A 27898-nucleotide genomic window follows, 5' to 3' on the forward strand; every position below is an offset into this window, starting at 1 on the left:
CTTTATTCTCGTTAAATAACGACTTCATTCTCGTTAATTAATGAGGTTTTTTTTAAACTACGACTTTATTCTCGTTAAATAATGACTTTATTCTCGTTAAATAACGACTTCATTCTCGTTAATTAATGAGGGTTTTTTTTAAACTACGACTTTATTCTCGTTAAATAATGACTTTATTCTCGTTAAATAATGATTTTATTCTCGTTAACTAATGAGTTGTTTTTTTTTTTTTTTCAAAATACGACTTTATTCTCGTTAAATAATGACTTTATTCTTGTTAAATAATGACTTTATTCTCGTTAAATAATGACTTTATTCTCGTTAAATAACGACTTTATTCTCGTAGTGACAAGCGGTTTTTTTTTTCTTATGTGGCCCGAATACGCCGTCGTATTACATTGCTCCACTTTTTTTTTTTTTTTTTTTTTTTTTTTTTTTTTTAAGAAACTCGGGTCCCCTTTCTCTGCGCATGCGTAAAAGTGGCATTTCCGGGTAAAAGATATAATATAAATAGGCTGGTTTAGGAGTCGGGCGTCGGTTGAACATATGAATCCAATGATTCCCATATGTCCAGTTGTCTCCTTCACCTATGGTAAGTATTATTATATTTTAAAATGCGGCTTAGCGGATTGGTAGCGGTAGGAACTAAAGTAACCTTCTAATGCACAGTAGCAGTTGGTAGTGACGTTAACGGATAGTCCTTGGATGGCTGGTTTGAGCTTCGTGCTAACTGTTAGCTTAGCCTGTATGTCTGTCCTCCGCAGTGCCCAGCCGGCTTGGTGAAGATGCCAAAATGGCTACCGGCAATTACTTTGGATTTACCCATGGCGCTGCCGCACAATACAGGTATGTGGAACCTTGAGACTTATATTTTTTGTTTCGACAATTCTTTAACCATGTATGATGCCTAAAGTTGAGATGTTTTGTATGTTGTGCACGTATGTACTTGGCTGTATGCATCCACTGTTGCCATTGTGAAAGCTGGGGGAGGGGGCAGTTAGCCCTCTGCTACTGCATTTGGACGCAAGCTAACGCTTCAAGTGGAAAAAAACGTCGCGTTAAAAAGCAGTCATTTAGCTTTGGTGCTATTGCTAGCAATGGCCTATGCTTTAATTCTGCAACTTGACAATTCTGCGAAGTTACCACAACCCAAATAGTTTTATCCTCTTATATAATAAACTGTTAATTGTACCTGCACTTGGCATATCTTAATCGCTAATGTACACTATTACTATTCTGTCACGCCATCTCATAAACCCGTAGTGGTGACGCATATTCTAAACCTTTTATATCATCTGATATCATATGTTGGATAAAACAACACATTACATTATGTCAAACGTTGTTGCTGTTAAAGCATGGTGCACAGGAGCAGATAAATAAGCAGGCAACTCACCATAGCTTAATTTTTCTTTTCTTTTTTTTCTCGTTTTTTTTTTTATTTATTTAAATTTTTTTTTATCAGACTAACTCGATAATCTTCATGTACGTCGTTTTTACAGTTGATTGAGAATAATCAGTTTTAGTTGTTAAAATGAAATTACACAAGGAAGTACAATTACAGAGTCTGTATTATATGCATTATGTTTGTTGGTAGCATTTCTGCAAAAGATGATCTTAGCGCAGTGTATCTACCATATGATCTCTGAGGTATACAGCTGGATTTATGCTTTTTTTTTTTTTTTTTTTTTTGTTAAACCACAATTTTAATGATGTGTGTCAGTCTGCTTTTTTACACTGGGATATAGAAGCCATGGGAGTAATATAGCTAGAATTGGACTAGAGTGCTGCTCAAGTTTTTTTTCTATTACAAGCTTCTCATGGTGGAATCTGTTAGTAAACAGATGTAAGAATATAAATGCATTGAATTCCACCTTGATGGAATGAGGAGGCAGTGTCTTTCAAGACTGTTATTGTCTTGCTGTTTCTGTTCAGCGTAAGAGTTAGTTCTCTTGCTGCGGTGTTTTCAGTCTGTGATGAGGCTGTGTTGAATCAAATCGCTGCCTTTATAATTAATGGCAAACATTTCCCAGTAATGACACACTCTTGATTCCAATAAAGACCTTGACTTGGCACAGTTTGGCCACGAGTGCATTGCATTTCTATTGCAGGTATACTACAGCTTTTTTGGCATTTCTGCTACCTGAGAGTAGGAACCACCGGGTATCACCAGATACTATTTCTTGTATCACGTTCGTTTAGGTACCAAATGAGCAAAGGTGATGCTAATCAAGACATAAAATCATGCAGATCACATTTTGGCTGGTACAGAATCACTGTTGCATCAGTAAAGGCAAGCCAGGGGGAAATCTGAATTGTACTAACCTAAGGGTTTGTTGCATTAATTTTACTAGTGAAGCTTATTTAGCAACTGAGTCGGTTAATAACGATATGTGTGTGTGGTGTGTGTGTGTGTGTGGGGGGGGACTATATTTATAGATGTTTACATCCAACAGGCTATGGATTATCTGTCTCCTCTAATACCACGTTTCCACTACGTGGTACCGGCTTGGGTACCAGGCACTATTCCTGGAGACCATTTCCAGTACAGGATGCTACTGACTTTAGAGTACCTGGTTGTCATAGCAATGTAGTGCGTAACTTCTGTGACATCTGCTCACAGGGTTGCTGATGAACTCGCATGTTTTTTTGTTTTTTTTTTGATGGCGAGTCGTGCATTAATGACACGGAGACAAGTCTCTGACCAATCAGTGGTCTGCAGTGTTTACACAGTACATTTTAGTATCTCTTCACCCATTTTGGAACCTCGGCCGGGCAAGTACTAAAAAAACATAATAATGGGTATCAGATTCCAGGTTCTTTTACGCAGTGGAAACACAAAAAGGTCAAGTTGAGCTGGTACCACGTAGTGGAAATGTGGCTTAACACTGATGTACAATTAACTTGTAGGAATTGGACAGTTCTATGTATTTTAGTTCAGGATGGACACCTGAGGCTAGCGAAAAACTGCCTCCTACTCATGTTTGGCTTTAATTAAGACTTTATCTATAGTACTACTGTTATTGACACTGCTTATCAATGTGGTGCTTCAACATTATTCTTATCAAGTTATTATATTCTATTATATTCTTAGGTTAGGGTTACCGTTTAAATTGTTAGAATTATTTGCTTGTCTCACTTGTAATTTAGGCGTATGTAATTCATTAACTAATAGTCTTTATTTGGAAAGTCAAAATCTCAACTCACAATCATAGATAGTGATTTTTATTTTTTTTTTGATAGTCTGAAACAAATCATATACAATTATTTACAGGTGAAGGAAGTGGTTTTGATTCATCATTTGCAAGTATAAAACTGAATGCAGGACTGTAGAGCTGCAGCTATTGATTATTTTCTCTGACTCAATTGAATGAGTATTTGAATATGCGGGAAAAATAGGTAAAAATGTGAAAGACATATCTGAATATGACAACCTTTCCTTATTCCTGAGTCAACAAAAAGTATAAAAGTGTGTGTATATATAAAAATATCTGCAGATACAAACCACAAAGAAGTCCAGTGACATCCACAAACAGTATGTTCATTGCAGTCTTCAACACATGTGGCTCCAACTTACTAACAACTTAAGATGGAACTAACATACAACTGGAAAAAATAAAGACAAATATTTTTAATTTTTGAGTTACAGTTTAATAGCTTAAAGGAGTAAGTCAAGGTTCCAATGTAGAAAAGTGAACATATAGACATTTTCTGCCTTTTTGTCCCCGTGTCTTCTGAGCTGCACTCAGTGTTGTTTGTGTTGATCCAGGCATCATGTGTGTCACAATAAGTATCCATGTGAAACATTAATGTGGAACCAATGTTTAACAGCAGCGAAATTAAGGAAACAAAGCTTTGATTCAGGAAAATTGTCATCAGTTATTATCAGTTCAAGTTGATTAATTGATTAATAGTTTCAGCTCTACAGTATTTTGACATCGTGGTGGTTTTCCTGCAGAAGAGATGCACACAAACCAGAAAAGCAGCTGTGGTGGGCGACAAACCACATTAATGCAGGTCTGAGATGTTTAGAACACACCACCCTTAGACTTTACAACATCTCAGTCTGATGACTCATGGACCGATGATTCCTTGTTCATTAAGGTGTACCTGTATTGGTCATGCTTACAACCTCAATAGTGCATTGTGTGTTACTCATAAGCAAGAGAGGCACAGATCTGGTAAAAAATGGCCATAAATGCACCACACTGGACCTTTTTATTATGTGAATTACACATGGGGGGGCTGAACCTGTTGGGAGCAGCCATTGCCAACCATAAGTGACGTACCTGTCGTTGTTTCCGGGTGATGAGTGCGAGTAAACAAGCAGCAGTCAGTGAGCAGATTAAGTGGAAAGCACGTGTTGTTGTTTGTGCAGCCGTGAGCTTTGCACTCACTATTGTCCTAGAGACGCCACCCCGGACTGGCCAATAATGTGTCGTCTTAGACTGGTGTCTGCTGCACGGGGTCAGTGACCAGTCCATCACAGCCCAGGTAATCGGACAATACAACATTACTGCGTCACTACCAGTGCTGGAACAGCCCATAAAGGAGGCAACATGTCACTGTCCATGACTGACAGACAGTGCAGTAACTGTACTTGACAATGGGTTATAACATAAAGTACTGGATGGAACTGCTAGTATTATACATGATCATTTGAGATGGGTAGCAATGAAAATTCACTACAGGTACCCTTTAATTCTGTCTTTTCTGGTTTTCTTTTTCTTTTTTTTCTTTTTACTTGTTAATTTCCACCCGGGGGTCAATAAAGTTCAAGTATATGTTTATCGTGATAAGTAAACAGTGACTACAGTTTAAGTAATTGTCCATTCACAATCTGCTGTTGTAGATGAAGGACATGGATGGTTTGTATTCATTTGTATGGTAGTGCTAAGAGAAGGAGGGATATATTCTTGTAAAGGAGAGCTTGAAAAGGGCGAGACCATAGCAGCAAGAAAACTTAAATATAAAGGAATCTATCAATAATTACTAATGATATCATGATGCTAAAACTTTGATATGATACTTGCAGTATTTCTTATTAACGATATAGACTGTAGTGGACACACCTTTGTAAATATTGTTCTGCTGTGGTATTATAATGATGGAAAGGTGTAGAGAGCCTTGTAACTAATGATGGAAATTAATTTTTGGACAAATTCAGAACATGCTGTCAAAGTTAAAATGCATGGCAATGAGAGTGAAACAAGCACACAAACATTTAACGTCCTACAGAAATGCACAAAATACATAGCAGAGTAAGACCCTGAATGGACAGCCTCGGAAACTCTGAGAGCTGCAATGGCAATGAAGAAATCAACCCAAATTAAGGTGATGAGCTTAGTATTAATGTTAACAGAAATGTTGCTGTTTTTAATTTGGATACTAATGATCGTCTATAAGAATGTATCATCTGTTTTAAGATGCCGCAGAACACAAACCCAGTGACGCTAATAGTTCTTGTCTTTTGAAAAATGTAAAGATTATTTACAATGTATCAATATCAGATCATTATCAAGTACATTATGAAGTCAGCGCGTGGTCAGTACAAGTCTGTGTGTTTATTTACAATGGCAGAAACTGCTCTTTGCTTTCTTTAATTTGGCCCAAATTGTCACTTTTGCAGGGTAAAGTATATCAGCCTACAGCAAACACTTATTTTCTTTTGGGGGGAAAATCTTTTCAGAAATGATAATTTGGCTAAGCAAATAGATGACAGACAGAACATGATGCATCCATGAGATGAAGTAGAGCTTCTAAACAGACACAGGGTGGCCCAGTTATGGTAGCAGGGATGCTCCTCCATCATCAATACAGGATTGATGGAAATGAATGTGACACTTCTTTTTGCATTGTATGTTATATACGGTGGCAGTCCAACAAAATACTGTGCATGTGAATTTTTTTTGGTCAGGCAATACATTACAAACTGAGCCTTAATGACCATTCTCACAACTGCTCCCGTATTAACATATGGGTTAATGCAACAAAGAACAGATTTGACAAGTTTCGGGAAATACGGACCATGTTCTACAATTTTCTTCAGAATAATAATACATCTGTTGATGGTTGAATGGATGACACAAATTTATCTATTTTTTTTATTTATTTGATTGTGTTTCTTTCTGTAATATTATTAGTTGGTTTTTACGTGTGTGTATTTTTATATACTCTCTGTGTCTTGTTGTTTGTTTGTAACTTGTTTTCTTGGTTAATAGAAGAAAATCTCAATAAATACATGTTTTAAAAAAACAAAACAAAACATATGGGTTAACGTTTGACATCTGTGTGTTTGTATATTAGTCAGCAGCCAGCTGCCGGTGTAGCCTACACACACCCCACCACAGTGGCCAGCTACACAGTTCACCAAGCACCTGTGGCAGCACACACAGTGGCAGCAGCCTATGCTCCCACTGCAGCTACAGTTGCAGTAGCGAGGCCTGCTCCTGTTGCTGTAGCAGCTGCTACTGCTGCAGCATATGGAGGGTACCAGCCAACCCACTCTGCAACCGACTATGGATACCCTCAGCGCCAGCCTGAAGTCCCCCCACCACCACCACCGGTCACTTCACAGAATTACCAGGTACACCACAGAGTTTTCTCTTCAAGGTTGTGTTATTCAAGTAACATGGCCACAATAATTACAGTCTTAAATCACCCTGGATATTCTGATGATGGTGTTCAGAAATTGATATCAGATACATGTTCCACCATTAATCAACTGTTAAATACATCTATAGGGTGCTGTAGTCCATAATTTAAGGGTGCAATGATTCAATTTGTCAGTAGAAGACTTGGAACAGCTTCAATGTGGTTAATGATTTCCATGTGCCATGACACAGAGAATGTTTGTATATTCCTTTACTTTCAAGAAAACCGCCTATTTATTCAAATAATCAGGCATGAATGTTGTTAATCTTCTTGTCGTATTTTTAACAAGAAAAGTCGGATAATGGAAAAAAATGAATCCACCAGGCTCAGCGGCAGTTACATTACAACCCTCTTAGGTGAATGATTTTCTTGTCAGTTGACAACAGTGAGCACCTTGATAGTTTTCAACATTATTTATAGACTTTGTCAGCTAAAACATACAAGAAGCTTAATCCTTCACAGTAATTCACTACATGTTAAGGGAAACTCATAATATCAAATAATTTAATGTATAAGGTGGAAGTGAGCGCAAACATAATCATTAAAATCTAACATTGCTACTTTACAAGGTTTCCTTAATAAAAAGTCAGTAATTGTAGGTTAAGGATAATTGAGAAAACAGAGTGAATAGGTTATGATGGAAGAATAGTGGGTACATTTGAATCCATTTCCACTTTGCCTTTCCTTCTTTACAGGACACCTACTCGTATGTCCGATCTACAGCTACAGCTGTAACTTATGACAGCAAACAGTACTATCAGCAGCCCAGTGCTACAGCTGCTGTTGCTGCTGCACAGCCACAGCCCAGTGTGGCAGACTCGTACTACCAAACAGGTATGTTAATGCATAAACGCATCATTTTTAAATGATCTTTACTGTCAGTCAAACAACCCCATTCTGAATTACTCAAAGATAATGGCAGATTTTTTGCCCAGTGATACTTAAAACTATCAAGCACTGCAAACTTGAACAAGGGCAGCATCACAGCACTACAGTACCTTACCATACTTAATAATTATACTATTTTATTTGACTTGAATATTTATTGCTGTTCCCTTTTGTTGCTGTAGTTTATAAAAGTTGTGTTTGTGTGTCATCCCAGTGCCCATAGAAAAATGCTGTAAAATGAACCCTGATGCTGCTGTTTTTTTTTTGTTTTTTTGCATTTATGATGTTTTATGGTTAAATGAATGAATTCATGATCAGACAGTCACTTCCTTAGCCATTCCATCCTGCTGCCTCTAGTCTCGATGGTTAAAATTGTTTTGTAATGTAGCAGATAAGCTCTGGTTCTGCTAAACTGATCTGCCAGTTAACTGGCTCAGTGTTTGCATGGGCGTAGATGAGGGTGGATCAGGTGAACAGGTGTCTGTCATCCCTGGTCCTTTCTGGTGCTGGGTTGGTTCACTGCTCTGCTTCATTGATGAGGATACCACATTCTATCAAATTTTTTTTTCCCATTTAATTTTCCACTGGTCATTAGGGGTGCAGTTACACTTTCAGTGCTTTTTAAATTGGCAAGCTGTTTAAATCTCTTTGCAAGAGTTGCAATGCAACATTGGTCTGAATCATGTGCAGTTAAATGCAGTGAGATTTAACAAAGGATCTCTGTCCTAAGAGCACATTTCGGGTGTGTAACCTGATTATTTTAAGTGATCTCAAACTTTTGCTTGTTTTTTTTTTTTTTCAGCACCCAAATCAGGATACAGCCAGGGGGTCACATCATACACCCAAACCCAGCAGAGTCGACAAGTAACTGTGATAAAACCAGCTGCTCCCAGTCCCGCTACATCCACCTTCTCCATCTACCCAGTGACGTCCACAGTTCAGCCTGTGGCGGCTGCTCCCTCTGTCGTCCCCTCATACTCCCAGAGCCCAACCTACAGCACTAATGCTGTTACCTACTCCGGTAAGTTACAAACCTGCATTTACCTGATTAGGGTAAATCAGGGCTGTTTAGGGAATGTTATTATTATTATTATTATTATTATTATTATTATTATTATTGTGATTATTATTATTATTATTATTGTGATTACAGATTGGTGGCTAATAATTATATTTTGTAATGTAGAGCATGCAGTTTATCAGTGAAAGTAATTACAACATAGTTTTAACCAGCTTCAAGAGGAAGCATTCTACATTTCTGTGTTCTCTCTCCTGTTCTCCATGTGCTGGGGGAGAGAACTTTGTTCAGAACTTCAGAACAAATACAGTATATTATTTATAGCAAGATATGCTTTTGTAGAGAGGAGACTACTTTGAAACTACTACTGTCTATGAAGTTTTTTCACAGGTTTGAGAAATTTAGATTTTTGATGAATTTTTGAAATATGAAACATTTGCTTTTACTTATAATGGGCCATATTTTGATGGCCTATAACATGGAAATGATTCTAGTTACTATTGAGCACTGATAGGAAGTCGTATATGGACTTTCATTTGGGTCCATGACCTTTGACCTTGAAGGGTCAAACTCAAGGTCACCCATATCATGGTCATGTTGTTATTGATTCTTGTTAGAACATGCTGGTGAGATACAGGGCCATTGGTTTTCTTTTTGTATATGTGGTGTTACAATGGTCATACTTGTTAAATCACGTTAAAATCAATCAATCATCTAATGCCTTGTGACTTCACAGAGAACCCAGATTCCAGCTGCTGCACTATGCACGCTGTACAGAATTCATAGTTAAAGCCGACTAGCATTTAGTTAAGTGGGGATGGTTAAGTCTTATTCCAGTTCTCTTTACCTTCAGTCAGGCTTTGTCAAAATGGCAAAACAGTGAAGTCATTTTGGCAACTGTTCAAGTCAAATTAAAGTAGACCACCAAAATAATGGTTACAGTCAGCAATGACAGTGACACTGAATCCAACACCGCTGATATTTTCTAGCTGCTGTGATACAATTCTGCCAATCACCTTTTTTTAAAAATGTGTTTTATGTTTTTTTAAGGAACTTCATATTCTGGATATGAAGCTGCGGTTTACTCTGCTGCCTCCAGTTACTACCAACAGCAGCAGCAGCAGCAGAAACAGGCAGTGGCAGCTGTCGCAGCAACGGCAGCGTGGACGGGTAACACTTTCACCAAAAAAACTCCTTTTCAGAGTAAGCAGCTGCGGCCAAAGCAGCCACCTAAACCCCCACAGATCCACTACTGTGACGTCTGTAAGATCAGCTGTGCAGGCCCACAGGTGAGTTCTGTCACATCATCCACTGTGCTTTGATTCTTTATCAGATCAAACAAGTATTAGTGCAAGCAGAAATTCAATATGTAAATGAAGCACAAAGTCCGTATGTTTTGTTCGGTATCTAGTATTTTACTTTGTTTCATCAGTGGAAAAGTGTTGGAGGGTCATGTGTTTTAAAAGGCCTGACCGTTGTACTTTTCAGCACTGTATTAAATCAAGTAGAAAGCCTATTACGGTTATTGATTTAAAAACAAAAAAAAAAAAAAAATCCCCATTGTGCTTGATGCGTCATTGTGTTCTGTGTGGGATGTAGTAAATGACATTCCAATGCTGAGTGTCATGAAAAAGGTCTCTTAACTGCTCTCTGCAAGTTATTTTAGAATACAGTACTGTGGGTATAAGCACAAAATAACCTGTTTGTTGCAACTTCTCCCAACCTGCATGAAAACTCCTCCTTGCAGAACAGCAGAGATGGACACATTTGATGACAGATTTAAAGGAGGCACACTCTTACTCCTTAGTAGAGCCTTATTTTGCTAAAGGTCGTCCCAAGTCATGCATGTACTATCTAACAGTGGTAGATGCACTGAAAAATAAGCAGGAAAATGAATTTTTCAAACCACAGTTGTAATAATAGTCTTGCGATGCTCATATTTATTATTATGGTGTAATGCAATGTAGTTAGATGTTTGTCAAAGGAATGTAGTCAGGAATTAATCAGCAAATCATAACTGCATTGTGGCAAAAAAAAATTGCAATTAGTGGTGTAAAGTCTGAAATTGCACACCATTATTTGCTGGAAATTTAATTAAAACTTGTGGTGACTAGTTTTTCTCATCCTCAAATTTTAGTAAATGAATTTCCCACCAAAGGCAGAATAATATTACTCTAATGGTTGCACATGATGCTTCTTATTAATGGGAGAGTCAAGATTTTGATGCAGAAATGCACAGATAGTTGATATTTGATAATGGCTTCAACCCATAACTTTGATTTTTGTGTCGCTGATTTGACTGTAAAGACTACTACTGCCTTGTTCCATTGTTGGCTTTTTCAAGGTATTAGCGAAATAGTTCATTTATTTTTAGTCTACACTGTGAATGTTCAACAACCATATTAAACAATTTCAACTAATGGCTCTGTTTCTCTTTAATCACTGAATGGACCAGACATATAAGGAGCATCTGGAGGGCCAGAAGCATAAGAAGAAGGAAGCAGCCCTGAAGGTTTCCCAGAGCAGCAGCAGCAGCAGCGGTATTGCTGGGGGAGCATTGGCCCGCAGTGCTCAAAACCAGCTCCGATGTGAACTTTGTGATGTTTCCTGTACTGGGGCTGATGCGTATGCTGCCCATATCCGTGGAGCCAAGCACCAAAAGGTGTGGATAAGAGCAGGACTTGACTGCTTATTGCAGCTGTAACCTGCCTTAAGATATAATGCAGTCAAAAATCATAAACAGTTAATTTGTAATCAGTAATATAAATACATTTGTATCTCATGTTTTTAGTACATCAACAGGAAACACAAGGTGACTAAATGTTTCCCTCTGCCTAATTGTCTTGTTCTCCAGGTTGTGAAGCTTCATACTAAACTTGGCAAACCCATTCCCTCGACTGAGCCCAGCATGGTGACTCAGACACTGTCCTCCACTACAACTGCCTCCAGCAAGACCACCAGTTCCACCCTCAGCACCACCAGCACCACTACCTCTCTGTGTTTGGCTGGATCCTCTTCCTCTGGAACCTCCAGCTCTCCCTACTTGAAACCAGTCAACATCGTCAGCAGTGGCGTGTCGAGTGTCAAGAGCCCGTTAACCAACAGCCTTTCTGCTGCTGCTTCTGCTGCAGCTGGGAAAAAGGTCAACACACCCAAGATCAACTTTGTCGGTTAGTAGTCATTATAAGTAAATGAGGGGGAAAAAAAGATTTTAAAAATTCATTAAAAATTTGAACTTTGACCTACCTTTCTGAAAATGTAATGGCATCTATTCTGGGTCATTGGCAATCTATAAACCAAATTTGCTATGAATTCAACCAGTAGTTTTGCTGCTAAAGTGTAAACAAACAAACAAACAAATTGAACCAAAAACAATATCCCTTGCCTCCCCCCTTCAGGGGGCAGGGTAATAAACAACTAAATAACTAGCCTAAGTAACTCCTCCAGAGTGTCTCTTTTGGGTCACTTTAGCTGGTCCCCAAGCCCACATAAAGGAAGAGGGTTTGGAATTGGAACATTTAGAAAAACAAGAATAAACAGTATAGTTGATTGATACTTCTAAACATATTAAGGGTGTTTTTACTCTCACCTTTTTATCTCTAATACAATGTTATTCCTCTGTCCTACATCGTTCTTTAAAATTACATGCACATTTCCAATTATAGGTGATATCGTTTAGCCACTTCTAGCCACTTTTCGGGCAAACAGTAGATACTTTCCTCATTGAGGAGTTGGAAACACTGGTTGGTTCATGGATATGTCGTACCATACAAAGGACCAGGCAGCACAGCTTTTATGACAACATTGTGAAGTGCGAGTGCTGTTTATCTATAATTTCTAAAGGTATTGTAACGTCCAATAAGTGTGGTCTAGGTAAAATTCTTGCCATTATCATCCACAGAGGTCCTACACCACCCAGCAGAGCACAACAGAAAAGGACATGTTGTTGAATTCCCTGATTAATGAAACGGTTTCCTTTCAAACACAGGTGGAAATAAATTGCAGACAACAGCCAAGCTCGATGAAGTAAAAGGAGATGTTCCGAAGCCTGCCGCCTCCTCTTCAGGTGCTCAGGATTCCAAGACAGAAATATCAGAGACTCTGTCCACCTCAGCCCTCGCTGCGTTACAGAGTGACGTCCAGCCCGTTGGCCATGACTATGTTGAGGAGGTAGTTTTCACAGTACTTTACATGGTGTAATGCAGCCTATGATCAATTAGCAGAAATGCATACATAATCATGGTCCTAACCTATGAAAACATTTCTAGGTACGAAATGATGAAGGAAAGGTCATCCGCTTTCATTGCAAGCTGTGCGAATGTAGTTTCAATGATCCAAATGCAAAGGAAATGCATCTAAAAGGTCGGAGGCATCGCCTGCAGTACAAGGTTGGTAATTGACATGTTTTGTACTTGAGAGAATTTTGATACATTTAATTTTAATCAGCCAAGACAGTATCTTATCTGATCTTAATACAACACCAAATCTCAGAATGTATAAGATAGGACTTTATTTATTCCACTGGGAAATTTCACAGTTAGTAGCAGCAACACACAACAAACAAGTGCAGAGAAAAAGATGAATAGAAAAACACAAACGAATAAAAAATGAAGTATAAAGAGAGAAATAAGAACTTTGGTATTTATATAAATACAGAATTGAAGTTAAATATTGTTTCAATACTTACAAAAAGTGAATCATTTTCATAAACCAAAATGATCTGTCCTGTTGTTTCCATGGCTGCTATTTTTACTGTTAAATAGAATTGTTATCCCTGTTATAATTTAATACTTATTTGCTAAAAAAGTATTAAAATGCAGACAGGTGACCATGTCAATGTCATTCACTGGCAATTCTGGCAGCATGGAAATCCTTGTCATATATTCCTTGGAATAATTTAACATGTTTGTCTTAACCAAGTTTTGTGATTACAGCCTAAACTTTTTTCCACACTTTGTTCTGTAGAAAAAGGTGAACCCAGATTTGCAGGTGGAGGTGAAACCCAGCATTCGGGCCCGAAAGATTCAAGAGGAGAAAATGAGAAAGCAGATGCAGAAAGAAGAGTACTGGAGGAGAAGAGAAGAGGAGGAGCGCTGGAGGATGGAAATGCGGTATGACTTTACAGTTTTCCACCTATCTGGTATCTCTTGTCTTATCTCACGTCTTACAGGTTTACAGGGAGAGCATCTCACCTTTCTCTCCCTCAGTAGCCTTTAACATTTATGAAAATGTACCCTGTGAGAAGAAGATGAGCCCCATAAGACCTATGTGGTGTCATGTACCTGCTCTAAGACAGCCACATGTCCATAAAAGGTCTAGGGAATTTGAAGCGAACTTGTAAAATGTAATAAAGTAAATGCGACTTTCATGTGTTTCCTCAAATTAGTTTGAAGTTTGGATGCATTTTGTGGTCAGAAGGTGGCGTTGAAGGCTTTGTTAAACATGGATGTAATAAACAGAGCAGAAAGAGTAGAGCATTTTATTGACATTTATTGCACAAGCATATTCATGCCAGTCAGAACTGTTTTCCATAGTATTGCATGGATTATACACATATCTTTCCATTATTTTGATTGAAATCATCAGTGAAAGGGAATTGGAATGTCATATTTTAACAATATAACTCCGTACAGTACATGTTCTGTAAATACATTTAAAAAGGAGTCGTGAATTACAATGTGATTTCCATTTTCAGGCGCTATGAAGAGGACATGTACTGGAGACGAATGGAGGAGGAACAGCATCATTGGGATGAGCGACGGCGTCTACCAGACGGAGCCTATCAGGGGGGACCCCCTGGTCCCCCTGGCCCTCCTGGTCTACTTGGGGTTCGTCCTGGAATGCCAGGCCCACAGCCTCAGGGTCTTGTGGTAGGTCCTTATACTATTACACTTGCATTTGTGCACTCTACATTTTTCATGTCCATAAGTGGATAGCATACCTCTATTTAGGCAATACTTGGTAGTGTTTGTTTAGTTTTTTTCATACATTGTTGTTAATTAACGGTTCTGTTTTTATATTTTTCAGTTTTAATGATGACACTCTTTGCTAGCAACAAATTTATGATTACTGTTGTATTTATTCTACAATACATGATACTTTGGAAAAAAAACATTTGAGTTTTTACAAGTGCCAGTATCTTCTAAATATTGTAAAGAAGAAATTTGTTGTTAAAAGAACCTTTTTAAACATAATGTTCCATTTTGCTCTCAGCCCCAACGTCGACCTGATTCTTCAGACGACCGCTATGTGATGACCAAACATGCGGCCATCTACCCTTCAGAAGATGAGCTTCAGTCCATCCAGAAGATTGTGTCAATCACAGAACGTGCCCTGAAATTGGTCTCAGACATAATTACAGACCAGGACAAGCCTAAGGATGAAGAAAAAGAGAAGAAAGACCCTCTTAAAGATAGGTATGATGTCTGCATCCATTCAGTGTTCCTATTTCCAACACACAGCTAACAGGTGTCGGCATTTATCCTAAAGTTTTACAGTGTTTTATGGGAATGTACTGCGTGGTTTTACCCAGCCAGCATACAGTTTCCTAAACCCAATGGAACAGAATTATTGTCTTAGTGCTAAGATACACTGAGAAAAGGAGGAATTTTATGTTTTACTATGATTGTTGTTTCTTGCAACAATTGGAACGATTCATTCTTGTGGTTCCCAGTCTGTCCATGTTGGTAGGATGATGGTTAGGAGCACATTTTTTTTTCCCCCCACAAAACTTTACTTCTCTTTCCTCTTTTTAAATATTAACAATATGCAGTATATTGTTTATCGATAAGCTGTTAAAGTTTTATATATAAATGTGTTTGTAGCATATTTATTGTTTCTTCTTTTTCTGTTTTGTATAATTGTGTAGAGCCCTGAAAGGAGTGATGAGGGTGGGGGTCCTCGCCAAAGGATTGCTTCTTCGTGGGGACAAGAATGTCAACTTGGTTCTGCTCTGCTCTGAGAAGCCCACCAAGGGTCTTCTCACCCGCATTGTGGAGCACCTCCCTAAACAACTAACAGTACTATTTTCACAATGTTTTTTTTTTGTTCTGTTTTTTTGAAACCAGATGTAATTGCTTCAGTGGCCACTTTAATAGGTACCTGCAGGGGATAATTATTTCTCAGATTTTCTATGGGTTGACGGCATGTGTGTGTACACATTCTGCACACTCTCTAGAGGACACCCACCAAGTACACACAATGTGACTTTATCATGTTTAGAACAAACTACAAATTGCACACCAATCAGATGTTTGTATGGTGAGGTTGACTTCCTCTTGCCAGTAGGTGGCAGTATGACTGTGATCAAATACCATTGTAAACCAGCCTTCAAAAATAGACGGTCATCAGCCATATGATATTTGAGAATGATTTTAGCTTGTGGAGCTGAGTTACAGAACTTTGTGTTCATTGCAAAGTATCAAAATTTGTAGCGCCACCATTGCAACACTCTCATAAAAACAAACAGTCTTTAACATGTTTTATCAGGAAATGGTTAAGTCTTTTCCAACCAAATTTGAATTGGATATCTAGCGCTTCAGGCTTCACAGCAAAAAGGTTCAGGGTTGTCCTCTGTCAGACCGGAACCTTTCTGTATTGAGTTTATCTCTTCTCTCCACTGGTTTCCCCCACCATTTTAAAAACAGGCACATGTAGGTTTAGGTCTCTTGTTGGTGCCCCTGACCACAGTGTTGATGAAGATCTGGAGTTGATCCCTGAGCATTTTCAGTGGCAGCTCACTGCTTCTAACGTGTATGTGCCAATGCTAGTGCCAGGTACTGTGTGTGTATGTAATAGGAGTGGTACAGTGCAGAGACCTGGTTTCTCTACAGTGATAATAAAGTGAATTGACCTTAACTTTTAACGTATTAGAGGAAGAATTCAAAAGGGAAAAAAAATCTGACATTTCCGTTTGTCGATACGTGGATCTTTGAGTCAGATTCAATGTTGTGTTCAGGGCAGGTACATTTTGGTGCAGATTGGGGGAAAAAATTCAGTTAAAACTTCTTTTGTTTGCTGCTTCACAACTGATTCTTAGTATGATCAGCCTTAATGATATTCATCAACTGAACAGATACAACAGGCACTCCGGTCCTTAAATATATACATTTTTAATTCTTTCTATATTTTACAGGTTTAGAGCTGAAAATGTCACCCTAAGTCTTCCTACTTATATGCAATAACATTTGTACCTAATAAAGTGGCCATCGATTATACTACACCACAAACTCAACTGGTCCTGACTTTCCACTGTCAAATACTGTCCATTATACCTTTCCTGCATGAGGGATGATTGAAATAATATTAACGTCTACACTGTTTCTTCCCAGATGGTAACACCTGAAAAATATGAGGTGAAGGGATCTATCCAGGAAGCAGCCATCATTCTCACATCCTGTTCCGAGCCAAAGATGCAAGTGACAATCACGTTGACGTCACCTGTTATCAGAGAGGAAAATGGCCGGGATGGAGGTTGGAAAACCCACCGTAGATTTTCCCCATTTGCACTTTTTTTTTTCTTTTTTTTCTTGTCTTTCTGCTACTTCCCTCTGAAACTGGTTTTAATGTCTGTTGATAACCTGAAGAGCACATTCCTGCTGGCACATGAAATACTTGATTTCAGTCATCCTTGGTTTTTTTTATATACAACACATTTGAAGTTCAGAATCAAAGAGAAGAAACATGGAAGTTCAAGGCCAGATTTGGTAACTTCTTGCGGTCTCCTCTGCTGTTTATTTTGCGCAGTTCCTTTGAGCAGATCAGTTAATTCTACAGCTGATGTGGGTTTCAGAGGTCTGAGGTGTGAGAAAAATCAAAGGGACAAGTGCCAGCAGTATTGCTCTTAGGCCTTTTGCTATGTAACTCTTCCCTCTCAAATGCTATCTTTATCCTTTTTAAAAAGCATGATCATTGTTTGCATTGTGTTAAGCCTAGTTATTCTTAGGTGAGATTCTATTTTGTTTCCTGTGTTCTAGGGGATTCTGTTTTCCACTTTATAGTCACTTATAATCAAACATTTGCAGCATATTGTCTCCAAACTGAACAACGCAAAATAAAATGACAACGAAGCAATTTCAGAAGATAGAAAAACATCAAGTGGTGCTTCTCTTCCCCAAATTTTACATTTCCAATAAGTCAAAATCTGGCCCGAGGCAGATCAGAATCCCAAACAGCTAGGTAGAAGAAATGCATTATTGTCCCACAGGAAACAAATCTTTTTGTGTTCTGGTGAAAAGTTCACCATGCTGAGGTCCCCTGCTCTGAAGTGCTCCCCTGAGTAGATTGGCATTTTCTTTTGCATACAACACATGCACAATTGGACTCAATGTGGATTCATTTAGAACATTTACAGCAAAAATGAAAGTATCCTCAGTTGCTTTTTTTCATTTCAAGGATAATTTTCTTTTTGTTTAAATTGAAAATGAAAACATGACACAGAACACGATGATTGTTGATGATAAAATCAGGTGTTATTCTTAGGGGAGTATTGTAAAAGGAAAGGAACGAAAGCAATGACAGAGGAATCCTTGTTTGGACCTGAGTACAGCCTTTGGAACACCACCACTGTTGGGGTCTTATTCCAACCTACTGGTGCTGCATGCAGTTATATCCTAACCCCTCTGTTTGCTGGTAGTTATCATGTTCTCTTCTTTGCACCCATTGCTGCCTCTTGTGTATTTGTAGTAATATTTACAAATCAGCAGAACGACCTTCCTCTGGAACAAAATGAAACCCATTTTCTAGCCATTGTCTCCCATCAGAGGTTTAATAATGCCCAATAGCTCTGGAAGGATTTTTGACCAAGGTTTTCTCATGTCCCAAAAACCTTGCCACACCTACTATAGCCATGCCACGTTTTTATCAGGTCAGTCCCTACTAGGCATTTGTCTTTTCTTTTTCTTTTTTTTTCCTCAAATCATCAGTTGCATTAATATTTTTTTTTTATAATATTAGCGTTGAATTGTCAAACAGAATCTACTAAAATTTCTGTTACTTTAATGGAGGTATGAGAATTTTCTACAGCATAACCTGATAAAATGGTAATGGCTTCATAATATTACAGCCATATTTCAACAACACTGTTGCTTTGTTGATTACCATTATATAAGTAGTCAGTGACCTACAACAGGATAAAAAAATATATATATAATTTAGGCCTATTTATTTACTTTGACATGTTGGTTTTGTATTTATTTAAGTTTGACATTACAAAATGCCAAGCAGTAGTTTCAGGGTCTCACAGTAAGAAATCTTTGGTATGTGTGGCAATGTGTTTGTTTTTTGCCAGCCTTGCTGACCTGGTCAAACACCCATTCCTCATCACCATTTTGACACTTCAAATCCATTTTTAGATGTAACCTCGGGTATGGTGAAAGATCCAGCGGACGTCTTGGACAGACAAATATGCCTTGACGCTCTGGCTGCTCTGCGCCACGCTAAGTGGTTCCAGGTTCGGAACATCATTTTACTTTTTTATTGTAGCCTTATGAGATGCATTATTTATTTGTTTATTATTTATTTGTGTTTTACCCATTTGGTTTTTATTTTATAATAACCAGGAGAACTATGATTGTATTCAAAACAAATATTCAAGGATGTCAATTACAACAATAATGATGTGGTTAATCCCAAATCATACATATTCATCATGAATGCAAGATCATCCCTATCTGACAGATTAATCTAGTAAGGAACTGGCATCCTTGTATTCTTTTTTTCAATATTAATGCAGTATTGCATTGTAGTTACATGTAATTCCATAAGGCTGCACAATAACTTGCACAAGGTTGTGCCATCAAGAAGTGCTTTTTGTGCAACTTTGTATTGTTTTTATTCTATATTTTTGTAGAATGGGGATTGAGAGAAAAAGGAATATCTGGGTTGTTCCTGTGATTCTGCTACTTAAGCAAAACCACAGACAAATAGAAGCAGATTTCCTTGGCTCTTTCAGTCCCTATACTCTCCTCTCAGGTTTACTCTTGTACTTTAAGTACCTGTTTGTGAGATACCTGGACACGTGGAGTCAGGGTTTAGAAGATGGCAAGGAATGTCCTCATTTCTTGTGCATCTTGCAAACTTTGAACTCCTTTACTAACTGTGAGGTACAAGACTACTGGGAATGGCAGCTGAGAGCAAACTGCTATGGCTCATACACGGCAAACCATATTCGAGCTTCCATTATGCACAGTAGTGTTTGTACCTCTGTGACAGAACTGATCTCCTTGTTTGGTCCATCTCTTGTCACTCTTGGTCATTCCGTTCACCTAACTTTACTGTATCAAAAGGCTAGAGCCAACGGACTACAATCCTGTGTGATTATCATCCGAATCCTGCGAGACCTCTGTCAGAGAGTCCCCACGTGGTCAGCTTTCCCAGGATGGGTGAGTGCATGTGTGTCAAACATGGTAATGAGTATTTTTACAGGCTACATGAAGAAAGCCATAGTACATAAACTTTGAGAGTGTGCATTTGTGAAAATTGGTGATCATTTCAACAGTTTCCTAACTGCACCAAACAAGACTGTATTTGATGAAACAGTGTTTATGTCGGGTTGAACCTCTGCAGCCACAAGGAAGCTGACTGAATTACTGTAGCAAGTAGTTTCTCTTACTTGTCAGGTCATCCATATGTATATTTGATTTGGGCACAGAGGACCTGCAGAATGATCCTTCCATCAGTTTTCCAGATCACATGAGTCACTTTAGGTTTTTTGGTAGAGATGGGGGTGCAGAGAATACGGTCATTACCCAATTTTGACTCTATGGTTTCAGTTTAATGATTTATTTATTTTTTATTCTTGAAGGGTACTAAAGACAGTTGTGTTAATATTTGTGACTAGTCTGAATCTCAGATTGTGAACGTCTTAATTAGTCATCCAATCAACTTCTCAGATGGACTATATTAATAAACTACAGGACTGTGCAACACTGTCAGGGCACCTTAAGCTTTGTTTTTGCAGGGTTGAAATGATCATGCATGTTTATTTGTCATTCTCTATTCTTTAGATACAACAACAAACTACACAGAATTTGTGCACATCCTTTAAAAAAGCATCAAAAACTGAACTAGATATGTAGGTATTAAAAGTTAAAGTCACTATTTAGTGTGACCTCTGACCCCATGACAAGAAGCAGCACGAACAATTCGAAACATCTGAGGTGTTGAACGAAACCTGGTATAAAACATCAGAAAATTAATGCCATAAATCTAATGTTGTCTAAACAAAAGGGTTAAAGACATGTAAAGTCCAAAGGGAGGTCGCACGAAATACGATCACTTTGGTTTATAGAAGCTGTTTTTAACCTGAATCTTAATTTTCCTGCTGTTCATACTTCATGTATCAGACTGGCTCTAAATACAGACTGAAAAATGTATGTGTGGTCAGTAGAACTTTACTAAATCAACAAAGTTAAAGGTGGTCTAAGGCTTTTACACAGAGCTGTATATGGTGCATCCTCTGTGAAAGACCTTCAAAATGATCAATAACTATCATTAGACTGTTGAGAATAAGGACCGTGATGATATGTTGAGGATGTCAGTGAATTGCAGACAGATTCCTGGAGTTTATTAATCACTACAGGCCTGGAAGTCACTGAGTGTATGTGACATAGAGGGTCTATCAGTCTGAGGATGAGAAGCATTAAGAAACCATTTTCAGTCCAAAGAAAGTGAAAAAAGTGATTAAAATACAAATGCATTATGAGTAACTGAATGTACTGTGATTCACAACTTTCTGCTGATAGTTTAGAATCTCAGTACTACATATAACCCCTTCAGTTAAATAACAGCTGTCAAATCTTTTCTGATCAGGTAGGATTCACTTTACAAAGACAGTACTAGTGTAATGTTCCTAGACTATTTTATTTTATAGCCCGGTAAATTTCACTGTTGGTATTTACTGTATGTACATGCGCTTCTGAATATCTTTTTAGAGGACACAGTTATACTGGCTGTGCTGCAGTTTATTAATGTTATTGCCCTCTGGCATTTTTAAAAATAATTATTCATTTATTGTTTTTTCTAATTTTCCACTGACATGTACAACTTGGGCCCATACACATATTCACATACACACTGTACATTCATTCATGTTTACATGTGTACTGTAGGCTAATTTTCTGAAATTTATATCTCTAATATATCTGTTTTCTCAACAATCAGTGGCGCGGACAATTGAAATAAAGTAATAGAACATAAACGTAAATAATAAAACAGATGTTGAACAATAAACATGGGAGTGACCATATAGCTGTGATTGTTAATTTATATAAAATTAAACCAGTCCTCTGGGTTATTTTCATATGTTGAACCCATTTCTCCCAACATGAAGCCAAAGGTTCCGCTCTATGATGAACCAATGCAGTTGTTTTCTCTATTTTTGTAAATATCCAGTGTTCTGTCCATCCATGCTGACAGGGATGGCTTTTCTTGAATTAATTTTTTTTTTTTTTTTTTTTTTTTTTTTTTTTTTACTGGTGCACAGTAACACATTAATTATTAGATATTTGTCTTTCTTCCCCCACTCTTGTGGTATTCACTGTATACCACTATATTTGCTCAGACCCAACCAAACTTTACTGTTGACTCTGTGCAGGCCATGGAGTTGCTGGTTGAGAAGGCCATCAGCAGCGCTTCTGCGCCGCTCAGTCCAGGTGACGCTCTGAGACGAGTCTTTGAATGTATCTCCTCTGGGATTTTACTCCCTGGTAAGATGAACCTTCTCCATTGTCCTCCTGTTGACTCGTCTGTGTTTACACGAAACAGATGCAGTTCATGGGGAAACAGGCTTTGCTTTGCAGTTACACTGATGTATTTATAGATGCTGTTGTCATTTGACTGTTATGCTGCCTTCATGTGCTGTCGGGAAGATGATTCTTTCCTCTGTGAATTCAAAATTGCCAGTGCGTTGTGTGCAAGTGCTTTTGTTGTCGTAGCAAAATGAAAAATGGCTGACACAATTTATCGTGACCTGCAACTTGAGTAAAATAGTTTTGGACATGTTTCTTCATCTGCTACAGCATTTTTTTTTCCATCTTCTGAACTTTATCCTTGAGAAGGACATGTATACACTGACATATCGTTAGCCTCATAGCATAATTGACTAGGTCATGTTTTGGCCAAATTGTGATATCTATATAAAATGATATAGCAGTGTTGAAAAAGTAAAGTTATGGAGAGATCACAATTAGGTCAAAAAATTTGGCAATTACGTTACGAGCTTAACCATATATAGAGACCAACGACCAATCAGTGTCACATTCAAACCTATGGGCAATTTAGATTAAATTAACTTTTAAATTAACTTATTAATGCATGTCGTTGGAAGTCAGAGTACCTGGGGAGAACATGCACACTCCACTTTTTTCTTTTTTTTTGTCTCTTTCCAGTCCAATGGACTATAGGTATCAGTTGTTGTCCTTAAAAAATTTTTCAAGAATCTTCTCCAAAACCATCAGCCAGAATCAAATGAAATTCATAGCAGAGGTTACTTGGGGCAATGTCTACCAGGTTTGTTCAAAGAATTGAGAAATATAAACGTTTTAATTTTTTTTTTTTTTTTTTTTTTTTTTTTTAAGAATTTGTTAGATTTTAAGAATCCTCCCATTGGTTTATAATGGGACACATTTCAAAGTGCTGTCACTTCAAAACAGTTGAAGATATTGATATAATTACTATTGGAACTAGAAAGAAAATCACATGTGGGCTTTCATTGGGTGCCATGACCTTTGACCTTAAGTGACCTAGAAAGGTCAAATGAATGTTAATTAATGTCTTTAAATATGCCGTTAGACTACAGAACCCTTGGTCCTCTTTTTATTATCTAATTGTGTAAACTATAAATGTGCAAGATCATCAGGTAACGACAGCAGAACATTGGTAAAAGCAGTGTTTATCATTGGTGATGAATCGCTCGTTGTTCTCTGCCATGTTGAAAAGGTCAAAGGTTATTTTCAACTCAGCAGCTCGTGTATCAACATTTTTTTCCCAGTTCCCCAGTAGCAAATACAACATAAGGGGGTGTTCATGTGCAATTTTTGAGTTCATAACCAGTATTTACTATAATTTTCACAACACATGAAGGTAGCATTACTCTACAGGGTGCATTGACCCTTACAGCCATTTTCACACTCTGTTAGTGCTTTGTTGTTGGGTTTTTTTGTTTGTTTGTTTGTTTGTTTTTTGTGTAAACCTCACAGTCTAATTGACAGTTAACCTGACTACTAGAGCACCGTTCTGAGGATCCTAATAACATAACACACGACTGACGTTAGTTGATGCCGTCTGATTTGTCGAATAGGTGGACCAGGCCTGGTGGACCCGTGTGAAAAGAATCCTGTGGATACTCTTACAACGATGGGAGAACAACAGAGAGAAGACATTACCTCAAGTGCCCAGGTACAAATCCTAGACTTCTGCCTTAAGGCGGCCATACACTGTGCAATTATTTCAATCATTGCACGCAGCTTCATCTCAAACTGTGCGAATCATTCGTAAGGTCAGACTCACGATTCATGTTCTCACACTGTACGGACCGACTCTCGTATGCGACCTGACTGCTCACACTGTACGACCATACACCAGAGGACGCACGACACGTTCGAGTGTTGGATCCGGAAATACAACGTTAAAATACCAAGGAATCCGTAAAAGTGCATAGACGATTGTGTATTGGCGTGAGTCACGAAATGGTAGTGCTAAACAAAAACCAACGAGCTGCTTTGGCAATATGTGCCATTATCTGCGGGGAATCAAAAAAGAAGAAAAGACGGTGACGTGTTTGGTGCAGGAATTGGTTGTCCAGACGTGGACAGTATGGGCTGTCAATCCTACAGCAAAGGGAACTAGAGGTAAACTGCAACAGCTAAACTGCACTAGGCCAATAGCCAGCGACTGTTAGCTTAGAATTAGCTTACAGTTGCTGGCTATTATTGTATTCACGCATGCACAGTGTGAGAATTTGAGGCACATCGGCTCGTGGCACTGCTTTGACAGTACGATACACTCACGAGGAGCGAGCAGGATTTCAAACAGCTCTGTTTTCCTTGCGAACACACGATTGCTGGTCGTGAGGTGCTAATCGCTTCTCTTTACCCCATGTACACTGCACGAAGCACGACACACGATTAGAGGCACATTGGGCCCGATCCTAGACATAGTCGCATGAGTGAGAAATCGTCACTGAACTCACACAGTGTAAGGCCGCCTTTAATTATCAAGTTGAACCAAAGATGAAGGAAATAAAAGGACAATAAGAGAATCCTGTTGAAAGCGGTATTTCTCTCCTTCTCGTTACAGTTTGCTTTGAGGCTGCTGGCGTTTCGTCAGATCCATAAAGTTTTGGGTATGGACCCTCTGCCACAGATAAACCCTCGCTTCAACATCCGGAACAGCCGTAAGCGTCGCCGCGACAACAGTGACGGTACAGACAGCTTTGAGGGCGAAGGCAAAAAGGACAAAAAGGATTATGATAGTTTCTAAGCTTATCCATTTTCAAGTAATCTATGTATATAAATGTACTAACATGTTACACTTAAGAACTTCTTAAACATTTGGTTTGCGCTGTCTCCCATGTGCTGGCTAAAATCCAGTAGGTTTTTTTTTTTTTTAAACTTTTGTTGTATTTTTATTTGATTATTGGTTCAAGCTATAGATGCACCAGTGTAATTGCATCCTCACATATACTACAGAAACAAATGTAAGTTTGCATAGTGTATATTTCTCCGTTCAGACCTTACTCTGTACTAGATGAAGCAGTTTTTAAATGTGCAACTGTGCTTCTTAAGGAGAACTGTCTCGTAGTGGTTGACGCCCTGAAGAGCACTGGAGCTGGTGTTTGTCCTTTGCCTACGATTACAGCAAAACACATGTGCATCACTCAAGTTTCAGGGCCATTTCACCTCTGACTGCTGTCCCTTAACACCGGACTAAAAAAAAAAAAAAAAAAATCATGCTTTTTTTTTTTTTTTTTAACTTAATCTCTGCATATATACAGAGATAAGTTGCTGGGAAAGGTCGGGGACCATACTGTAGGATCAAAATTTTGAAACCAGACTCGTTCATTTTTTCCGTACTCTGGATCAGAAGGAAAAGCAAAGATAACTGTCATTGCCTTTACTCATCTTTCTAGTTGCATTAGTAAGTGGTTTGTTGTTGTAACCATTGTGAAGCATTGATTTGGTCCATTTTATTTTCAAAATTCTTTCGATTCTAACACACCCTATGCTTAATGCAAGTGTTGTTTAATGCTGTGGTATTGTTCCGTCTCATGCTTAGATCTCATGAGGTCTGTGCTAGTAGTAAAGTTGTCAGCCCTAACTGATGTTTTATGTCTCTGTCTAACCCCAATCTCTTTTGTTTTCATCTATGAAAATATTTATATAATCTTTAAATGGATAAAGGCTGTTGGTTTGTGGAAAAGCATGGCCATTTTGAGTGTACTGTTTTGGCTTTTAGGTTTTTTTTTTGTTTTTTTTAAATGGTTAATAGGAAACTTAAACGGATTGCTTGTCTTTAGGTTGACACTTTATTGAGTTCCTTAATGAGAGGGGAAAAATCTGGACTGGGAATCAACAGGGCAATAACGTAATTTCCCTTCAGTGTTGGTCCGGTTGTATATGTTTGCCGGGCTGTGCATTCTGCCTCCATTTCTTGTAGCAGAATAAACATTGACAGATTGAAAAATTGTTTTGACTGTTTTTTGTGGATTGTGATGGTCTGTGAGTGGGATAATTCCAGATAGGAAAAGGTTTAGTATGAAACCTAGAGATCTTTAAAGGAGTGATATTTAGCTTTTTTTTAAAAATGGAATTATGCATTTTAAAACATCTGAATTCTTCATTAATTCAACTCCACAGGTCCATCTTCAACCCTATTTCTGAGTAATGACACCAGAAAGGTGGTTTTGAGCGCTGGCCCTTTAAATGCACATGAGCCACTTAAGGCCCCGCCCCCTCCAGGTTGTTGGCTGTGCTGCTCTGTCCCGTTCAACCAACAACTGAACATTTTAGGTAATCGGCTGGAAGTTTGGACATATTTTCAGTTTTTACTCCAACAGCTGCTGCTGACAAACAATTATGTCGTACTCGGAGAAATGTTCGTCTGAAGTCTCGCCTTACATGTGCAAATGTCGTGATGTAACTAGTTATAAACGTAACAAATTAAGCAGGAATTAAAACAGGTTGTAGAAATCCACTCGATTTTTGCCGGAATGAATATATAGCTTTGAAGGACCTGGAGGGTTCAAATTAAAATTTTTATAAACTGTTAGGGTCCCCAAATACACGACTAAATGAACCAAAGACTAATAAAAGTGGGTTTAGCAAAATATGAGCCCTTTAATTCTTATGGTGGTAACATATATGGTGTGTTTTGTCTTTCAGCTGTCTGCAAGAAGGAAGTGAGAGGTTCAGTTATTCAGACTCCAGTAGACATTTGGAAGCCACACTCTGCTTAAATTACAAAAAAAAGTTTCAGTGTTGGTGCATGAACTACCACTTTTGGTCTGAATTACAGAAAACACTTTGTCATGTAAATGTAAAAATGAAAGATAAGATATGACTTTATTTATCCCACCGTGGGGAAATTTCACAGTTAACAGCAGCAAGTGCAGAGAAAAAGACGTGTAGAAAAACCACAAACAAGTGAAAATGTAAAGAGAGAAATAACAAATTTTGTACTTGTATAAACAAAGAATTAGAATTAAAAATTCAATATTATTTACATATTTGAATAGGACAGTAGTAGGTTATGGAATTCACACACAATTACATTAAACTACAGTAAGACTAAAGTGGACCTGAAACACTGGACAATATTAATGAGTTATGTTTGTACTAAGAAAAATGAGGCACTGACTTCTATTCACCAGGATTTCTTGGTAAACTAGTTCATATTTCACCTTGTATGCAGGTCTTCAAAATGACAAAATTGCATTAAAAAAAATATATAAATTCAATTTTTCTAATAAGTGCCTCAAAAAGCAGATATATTTGGTATTATTGCTTCATATACTATTAGCACAAACACTTTGAACTACTTTTACTGTGTACTTTTGGAGTAATCATACTCCAAAATCCTTTCCAGGCCACAAAAATATTTTAGTTTGAAATAGTGTAAAAGACTAAATTCAATGAAGAATAAAATTAATTTTTCCTTTTTTTTTTCCTTTCTTTTTTTCTTGTAGTTTGACAGTCTTATCACATTTGGAGGAGTCTATAAGCTTAATACTGCATGTGTAATTTTCAAACTCAGCCAGGAGTCTGTGTAAACTGGGGGTCATTTCCATAAAGTTTTTTTTTTTTTTCAAACTTTATTGAAATCATTTAAGTATACTGTACA

The 27898-nt window shown here is 37.9% G+C and overlaps 1 protein-coding gene across 3 annotated transcripts; it reads left to right on the plus strand.

Moving 5' to 3' along the window:
• The first annotated feature begins 498 nt into the window (after positions 1–498).
• zfr (zinc finger RNA binding protein) lies at positions 499–26242 on the plus strand. Of its 3 annotated transcripts, none has more exons than XM_030143890.1 (20): positions 499–592; positions 765–846; positions 6307–6586; positions 7350–7488; positions 8345–8563; positions 9611–9849; positions 11016–11222; positions 11415–11730; positions 12549–12730; positions 12829–12948; positions 13526–13671; positions 14256–14430; positions 14774–14976; positions 15429–15579; positions 16891–17032; positions 18913–19010; positions 19846–19941; positions 22155–22266; positions 23859–23956; positions 24857–26242. In XM_030143890.1, exons 1-20 carry the CDS (start codon positions 547–549, stop codon positions 25037–25039), a joined length of 3234 nt encoding a protein of 1077 aa, XP_029999750.1. In that variant the 5' UTR covers positions 499–546; the 3' UTR covers positions 25040–26242. The 3 variants fall into 3 exon arrangements, 2 of the variants coding, with proteins under 2 accessions (XP_029999750.1, XP_029999751.1); XM_030143891.1 differs by lacking the exon at positions 24857–26242 and adding an exon at positions 24767–24828 and having other exon boundaries at positions 23859–23978; XR_003936293.1 differs by lacking the exons at positions 18913–19010; positions 23859–23956; positions 24857–26242 and having other exon boundaries at positions 22155–22197.
• The last annotated feature ends 1656 nt before the right edge of the window (positions 26243–27898 follow it).

This window comes from Sphaeramia orbicularis, chromosome 9, assembly GCF_902148855.1.
Source record: "Sphaeramia orbicularis chromosome 9, fSphaOr1.1, whole genome shotgun sequence".
Taxonomy (NCBI): Eukaryota; Metazoa; Chordata; class Actinopteri; order Kurtiformes; family Apogonidae; genus Sphaeramia; species Sphaeramia orbicularis.